The 7,987-nt window shown below is 36.9% G+C and overlaps 1 protein-coding gene across 1 annotated transcript; it reads left to right on the top strand.

Moving 5' to 3' along the window:
• Positions 1-2,199: 2,199 nt before the first annotated feature.
• MCEE (methylmalonyl CoA epimerase) lies at positions 2,200-6,506 on the top strand. Its single transcript, XM_009885784.1, has 2 exons — positions 2,200-2,574; positions 5,907-6,506. Exons 1-2 carry the CDS (start codon positions 2,200-2,202, stop codon positions 6,057-6,059), a joined length of 528 nt encoding a protein of 175 aa, XP_009884086.1. The 3' UTR covers positions 6,060-6,506.
• The last annotated feature ends 1,481 nt before the right edge of the window (positions 6,507-7,987 follow it).

Here is a 7,987-nt window from a genome sequence, read left to right as displayed (position 1 = left end):
AGCGCCGCTGCGTGCGGGGGCGGCGGGCCCGGGGCGGCTCCGTGAGCGCCGTACGGGCCACAGCCACACAGCACTGCGGTTACAAGCAAAAACAAGGGGTTGTGACCCAGGTGGCAGATACATTAACAACTGACGTTAACTGGCTTAGAATAAACTTTCGCAGCAAACTCCAAACAATATTTATGGCGCACGGAGGAGCTTGTCTGTCTAAGGTACAAGTTGGAGGTCAAATGCAAAATCAGTTACCCTTCACTGTATCTGGACTGTTCGCTTTTTTGATAGTAAGTACGGGCAGGTTAAACTGTGTAGCTAAAGCATGCTGTTTTACTCAGTAGCCATGGCCTGCAGGAGAAAAGTGAACGAGGGACTCGGTGCTTGTCAGTGATCGATCAGTGGGGTACAGGAATGAAAACACCTTTGTGCAATTGCTTTTTGGTGGAAGAAACCAGAGCTGCAGCAAACTAAGACTCGGTTTCTAGGAACTCTGGAGCCCATGTGATTCCCAAAAGCCACCCCCAGCACAAACCAGAGCAGCACCAGGGATGACCTAAGCCTTGTTGGCTGGCAAAGTTTCCAAGATGCCAGTGCCACCTTGAAACTGCTGGGATTGAAGAACAGCCAGACTACCCTTCCTCCATTTGGTGCAGAGAGCTAACACACAGCCCCCGTGTGCCAGACTTGGTGACAACATCCTCTCCGTGCTTGGGAGTTTTCCTCAATGTGACATGATTGACAGTAGAGCAGTGCCAAGTGACAAGTTACAGATTTGCGACCCACAGTTCTGTAACCTCCCCATAGAGAACATGACAATTCAGCTGGATTTGGCTTGTGTTTGATTGCTTAGCCATGTAAGTCAATGAACACTGCCCCACAGAAGGAGCAACAAGCCTATAAATAAACATTTGAAGGATGAGGATCTCATTTTATGGGGTACTTCAGACTTCCTACTTCATGTTCATAATCTGCTCTGTTATAGAATGTAAGCCTCAATTGGTACAACTGTACATCTTTAAAGTCTGATGTGCATAATACTGGCAGATCAGCCAACTATTAATAGAACAAAACCCAAATAGATTTAAGGACCGCATCAGGTGTCTTTGTGAAGTAAAGTTAACTGATAGCTGTAGAGTTTTGAGGTCCTATGAAACAGTCGTTCTCAGTTTCATACAGTGAAGCCAGCTGATTACTTACAGCTACTAACCTTACAGATTACAGAGAGTCTGAAAAAATGCAAGCCAGGCTATCCTCAGTGTATTGCAAAGCATCCAGAATCTCAGTGCATCCTTGGCACAATCTCTTAGCAAAACAGAAAATTTGTGAGTTTAAAGCTAAGAATGTCTCAAAGACTTCCAAAATGCTAAGATGCCTCTAGCTTGGCCTTGAGGCATTGGGAACTCTGGCATGGCCTAAAGCAAACTGGCATGAAATTAAAATGCGTCTTTTATTAATATATCCTTTCATCTAATCCTAATTCTGGTGCTAGAAACAACTGATACGATCACAATTTCTCCCCCACCCCCAACCTCTCCAGATTCTTGTACTCTGACAGATTAATTTTTAATGTAATTAATTTGCAAGTATCCTCCTTTTTTAATCTTTTTTAATGATTTAGAAACAAACCAAAACAAGCAACCCGGAACTATTTGTGAGCAACACAGCAATTTGACACAAATAGTGCAAAGTTCAGCACTGCCTTGTCAGAGCAGTCAGTGAAGAATTCTGTAGATACCTAAGCAGTTTTTCATGGCACCAAGTTTCTCCATGCCTTCTCCATCTTTTGTCTACATGTTAGCCCTTATCTTTGTGTTTTGTTTTGTTTTTCTTGTTTGTTTGTTATAATTTCTAGAGGTATAGGCATATTCTCATTTCTTTCTCTACTTTGTAAGAAGCTCTGAAAAATTCAGAAGTCACTTTTAAGTATATTATACAGTTGACCGTTACATTTGGCCATGTATTCCTCTCTGTAACAGGCATATGTAAGCATTTACAGCGAATTTGTGTTTTGTTTTTTTTTTTTTTTTATACTTCTGAATAACTACACAGTCTCTGAAAAAAATTTTCATTGAGCTGTTAGTACTACAGAATAACTCTTTTCTTGGTCTCAGTCTGCCTTCAGCTTTGCACACGGGTGTGCTTATGACATAGGAGTTACATAGGCCTTATGAAGAGGAGAAAGAGCAGATATCGATACTTTCTCAAATGCGTTGTATCAGCGCAATTCACTTTTTTTCAGGGCTTCTTACCAGATTGCAGACTTCAGCTCCCACAATACGAACTTTATCATCATCAAATTCCTTCTCTCAAAACATTCCAAGCTGTTTGTGGAAACTGGGCCGACTTAATCACGTAGCAATTGCAGTACCTGATTTGGAGAAAGCGCAGTCCTTGTATAAAGATGTGTTAGGAGCACAGGTGAGCGAGACTGTTGCTCTTCCCGAACATGGTGTCTACACTGTTTTTGTGGAGCTGGGAAATACAAAGCTGGAACTTCTACATCCTTTAGGCGAGAAAAGTCCCATTGCAAGCTTCCTGCAAAAAAACAAAACTGGAGGAATGCATCATATCTGCATTGAGGTACTTTAACACAATATATCATATAATAAGATAGAGATGTTGAAGTATGCATAATTTTTTCACAGGTTTGACCTGTATCAAGAACAAATATATAAGGCTGTCATATTTGTGAGAATTTATATTGCATAAGAAGAAGTCTTAAAATTGCCTTTTTTCTGTTTTGGAAGTCACAGGTCAATTTCATGAGCTATGTGATGATTTCTTCCTCTTTTATGCTATAAGGATTAAATTGGGGAGGGGAGGGTTAAGTATCCAGTGTGCAAGGTGGACAAGGGCTTGTGAAGTGTGTTTGACAGGTGTCAACTTCCTGACATAGAAAGGACATACACTGGAAAAAGATGGAGTTGTAAGTTTAAGCTAAGGCATAGCTTAGATTTTCAGAAGTTTCTTCCTGTTTGATATTTAGTTGATAAACTGTATTCAGAAGTCACAAAAGATTGTTAGTCCTACTTACCAAACAGCTGTAAAGTCTCCAGAGTTCCTTCTGTCCTGTTGTTCCTTGTCCATCAAAGAGATTGGTCTGGAAGTACGCAAGATGTAAAGGTGCTGGGTGAAGTAGTTAACTTATTTAGTACACTCATCTTTTAGCGTAGACGTTTGAAGGAAATTTTCATGCTGCTGCCTATGATCTGTTTTTAATATTTTACAGATCCGAGTCTTGCAAACTTTATTATTTCATGCAAAGTGTAATAATAAAAAGTAATGGTATTGCTTATGTAAGTAAAAATTGTTTTCAGAACACAACATAAAGACCAGTGTTTGCAGTTGCGTGGTTTCACTGAAAATTGAGAAATTTTGCATACACATGGGCATTGCGATTTTTCTTATATTAAGTTTTCCTATTTGCAGATGTTCAAGAATAAGAAAATTAATTCTGTTTAAATTGACCCTAAATTGTATTCCTAGGCAGTTCTGCTATAGAAATGTGAAATACCTCAGCTGAATTAGGAAATGGGTGGTGTAGGAGAAAGAAGTGATTTGCAGTAAGACCAAAACCTCCAGCCCTCTGTGAGACCAGTGGTACTTAAAAGTACAGGAGAAAGAAGTTGTAGGCATTTCTCAGCAAAAAGAGCTCAAAGCTCCCAAGGGTTTCAAGTATTTGTAATCCTTTTTAAGACATTTCAAGAAATATTTGTTACCAGCAGAAACTGCTCTGTGTAGGTCTCCATCTTGTATGACAGATGACCTTGTTGCAGATAAACCAAAGATGGCTGTCAAGGGAAGTCATACTGTTAATTATGAAAATTGAGAAGAATGGGACATGCTAATTATACCATGTTGGACAACATAGAAGTGTTGTGTTAATAAAAAAATGTATAACTGTATACAGTAGGTCAAGCAAGCCAGGAGTCATAATCTAGCAGTTTATTTCCGTGAATCAAGCGAACTAGTGCTACTTGCAGCCAGATTTTCCTAAATGAAGTATTGTAGCTCACTAACAGATTCTCTACACAAAAAAAAAAGAAAAAGATTGTCCTAAGGCCCTCATGTTTGTCTCCACATAAAAACAAATGGAAGATTATAGACTAATTTAGATGGAGGATAAAGCAATCCATTGTTGACCTGCTGTTTAAGTGGGACTGAAAACAGATTTGGTCACTCCCATAATCAATCAAAAAGATATTAACCTCACTCCTCCAATTTTCCATTCTCCCCAGAATCGAAAATCTTACCATTTCAAAGATATGTCGTCTTCTGAAGTTGAGCAAAAATCGCTTTCAGAGAAACAATAAAAGAACTTCGGTGTCAACTAATTGTTCATTTGAAATTTAAGAAGTATTTTGCAGAAATATTTTTCTATGAAAAATTTTATTGCAAAAAGCTGAATTGTAAAAATTATTCCCATACTGGATAGGAAGCCTGACAAGTTTATCAAAAGACATTTCTTCCTTATGTCTTATGATTCAAAAGAAACTTTTAGACAGATGTTTTGATAGGGAATTTGTTTCAGACAGAATAAGTATTTTAAGAAGAAATCAAATTATTCCTGACCAGGAATAATTCATTAATACCTGCAATGAAAAACATGCTGGACACTTGGTAGAATGAGAGAAATCCAAGCCTGATACTCTTCTACCACGGATGCACCCACAGGCTTTCCATTTGTTTACTCTCACTGCTTCCTTGGGGATGCAGTAATTCATTCCAGCTGAGCCCAGACAGTTCTTCTTCTGGCCATCTCTGCAGGTCAGGAGCAGCAGCTGCAGAAGCCTTTCTCCTTGGGGAAACAACCTGGAGGGGGCTATGGCGCACATTACGCATGACCTTTTATTTTAGATAAAACTTGACAGTTAGTTCTTTTTTATTTTAACAGACTGGTAGTCACATGTAGGAAGAACTGTAGTGAGTTCAGGATTTTCATGAACAAAGCTGCTGCAAATGAGTAGGAATTGACTAATGTCTGTTCCTTGAATTAAATCTAGGTATTTCCTTCGTCCCTGCAATGTCATCATGCAAATTCATTCACCAAGTTATGTCCAGACACCTCAGTCTTGAAAAACAGCAATGCTATTATTTTATTTCTAGGTCTTTGTTGATTATTAACTATTAGATTTGATAAACTGAATACTAGTTTTATTATTTCACAGAATTAATCTATTTAAGGTTTGGAAAAATTAAAATTTCATCTGATGACATGCTATCAGACTTAAGATCCGTTATACAGTGTAGGCCTTTTTGTTACTTATGTGTTTCTGCAGGAAACTGTATCGAAATAGTATGTTAAAGGCTATTATAATTAAGTTCAATAGGAAAACCAAGTCATGTTCTGGATATGTTTCTGATAATTCCAAGGTTTTTCTTAGGAAACTTCACGAAGCTTAACCTACTCGGTAGAAGGATATATAAATCTAAAAGAGACTTTCCTTTTACCTTCTGCCCATTGACCTCCCTTTTCACCAGCATCTAATGAGTCAGTTTTCTGTCATCAATTAGACAGGGAGGCATTCTTCTTTAGTTATTGATAGTTTGAAAGCAATATGATCTTCTCAGTAATAGTAATGCAGAGTTTAGATCATTTATGGAGTCCATATAAAGTAACAACATAAAAAAAAATCAATAGGCTTTGTGCATGGGTGATTTTTGTTTAATAATTTCTTAAATGTAGCACAATCTATTTAAAATATTTTATAAAATAGTTTATGAAATCTTCAAATAACATGCAAACTTTTCTAGGGTTTTTATTTTTAAGGCTAGATGTTTTAAAATTTTTATCATTTCTTTTCAGAATTCTATTAGAATTTAGAAATAATGTTTTAGTAAGGAATTATATTATTGCTGCCTAATACAGTGTAATATGTTAATTTGTGTGAACTGTATTTTTCTTTTATAAGGTTGATGACATAAAAACAGCTATGACAGAACTGAAGAAAAAAAAGATACGAATATTGAGTGAAGAGCCAAAAATAGGTGCACATGGCAAACCTGTGATTTTTCTTCACCCTAAAGACTGCCACGGAGTCCTTGTGGAACTTGAGCAAGCTTGAGCTGTAATATATTCATAATAAAACAAGAGATTAGTTGTGAAGTTACTGAGCTGGCGCTGGGAATATTGATGTGGTATTCAGCCTTTACAAGATCACTGTAGTTCACTGAGCTCACTCAAAAGTACAGCTTTTAAGTACTGAAATTGTGCTACAGATTTAAGGTTGTTTTCTTTTTGTTGTTGTTGATCTGATTTTCAGAATTAGTATGTTGACATTTCTTGAATTCTTTGTGATTCTAAAGACAAATACATGAGCCAAGTTACATATATAACATAGTAATTTATTTTCTGTTGCCTCATGTTTGCAGCATGGTTTTACCTCTGTAACCACAGAAACTGTACAGTTTCTAGGTCATCCCACATTATTTTGTTCTACATTTCAGAGCAGAGACCCACTTCTCAGTGACAACAATATAGCTTAGATATTCCCTTTAGAAATAAAGGAAAAAGGAACATTGTATTTTCTGTTTTCATCATTCACCATCTGTGCTTCACACTGATTGATTGGTTCATGCAATAAAAAAATCCTTATGTTATTGTATGGGTGTCTGCAATCAGTAAATAAGTTTTCCATGGCATAACAATTACTGCCAAGGAAGTTACCAAGCATAAATCATCATTTAATTGTTTTATTGACTCTGTGAATGTGCAGGCAATGCGGGAAAAGTACCTGAAATGTATTTCAGACTGTAATGTACTTGTCACATTTTAGTTTTTTCAGGTATTGAATATTTGTTTTTCAAGCTTTATCCATAGGAAGATACCTGCGAGAGACCTGAACAAATAGTGATTAATCTTTTCACTTACTTTATAAATACTGTTTTCCTATGCAAACGCACTTACAAAATCAGCGGAAAACACAAGCTGTATAAGTCTTGGTTATGTACACTGTCTTTAACATCAGAGAGCATGCCAGCATACTTATGTTTCTGATAGACTGCAGTCAGTTTGTTGACTTATTCATGGACAGACTTGGCTTTATTGGTGTACCTTAAGCAAGCAGTGTTTGTCCTGATACTTTCTTTTATAGGTTTGTTTTGACACATCAGCTGTAGAAATTGAAGACTTGCTGTTTCTCTCTCTAGTTTTCTTAATCCTTCAAAGTAATTTTTTTTTCCTAGCTAAACCACAATCTGAATTTTGTATTTTCCTACATCTCTGCATATACATATGAATAGTTTCAGCTTAATATGAAGTAAGTTCATTTTAGTCTGGGAGAATTTTTACTTAATAGAAATGGAATTATTTGGGTTCAGTGTCATGTTTACTACAACAAAATACAAGTAAAACGTTGACCTGAGATTTAAACAGGGCTTTAAAGACATTGATGCTTCCTCAAGAATTTTACTTCTGAAAAAAACTCTGCAATGCCACGCATTTTTTTTTAAACAAGATAGTTTTGTACTCAAAATAAATACTCCTCCTGTCATATTTAAGAAAAATAGTCTTCTGCAGGGTTCTTGCATTTCATCAAATCACTGTTTAGAGAGTAGTTTGTGATCTAAATTCTAAATTGTTTGAATGTTGAAATCCTAAGGCTCATGATGGAAAAGCAGGATGATTTGATATTTCTGAAATATGATTCTGCCATTCTAGGAGACATTCTATTAGCAAAGCTGCTTTTGTCTTTCTGTTCTTTCAAAGACGGGGAGGCATCTTTTCTGCAAAAGTAGCATAGGAATACCAAGACTAGAAGCCTCGCTGGTTACATGTCAAGATAATTGAACAGAAGTCTTTCAACCTAATACCCTTAGTTTGGTGCAACAGAAAACAGAGCAGGCCTTCCAAGGTTCATACTCCCTTTCTTTGTCCTGTCTGAAGGAGATGGAATTTTGTGCATGACATCTACCAATACACTCAGAGTAGTAGCTTGATAGTAGTAGGACTAGGTAGTGGAGATTTTGAGTAAACAATACTTTCTCCCCTTGC

The sequence above is a fragment of the Charadrius vociferus genome, unplaced genomic scaffold (genome assembly GCF_000708025.1).
Source record: "Charadrius vociferus isolate BGI_N301 unplaced genomic scaffold, ASM70802v2 scaffold325, whole genome shotgun sequence".
Lineage (NCBI taxonomy): Eukaryota > Metazoa > Chordata > Aves > Charadriiformes > Charadriidae > Charadrius > Charadrius vociferus.
This window is presented reverse-complemented; position numbering and strand designations above follow the sequence as displayed.

Bases quoted from the DNA above. Each gene is read 5' to 3' on its own strand.
- MCEE (XM_009885784.1), top strand. From the start codon at position 2,200: ATGCGTTGTATCAGCGCAATTCACTTTTTTTCAGGGCTTCTTACCAGA. The intron at 2,575-5,906 runs GTACTTTAACAC...TTCTTTTATAAG, and splicing joins TGCATCATATCTGCATTGAG to GTTGATGACATAAAAACAGC.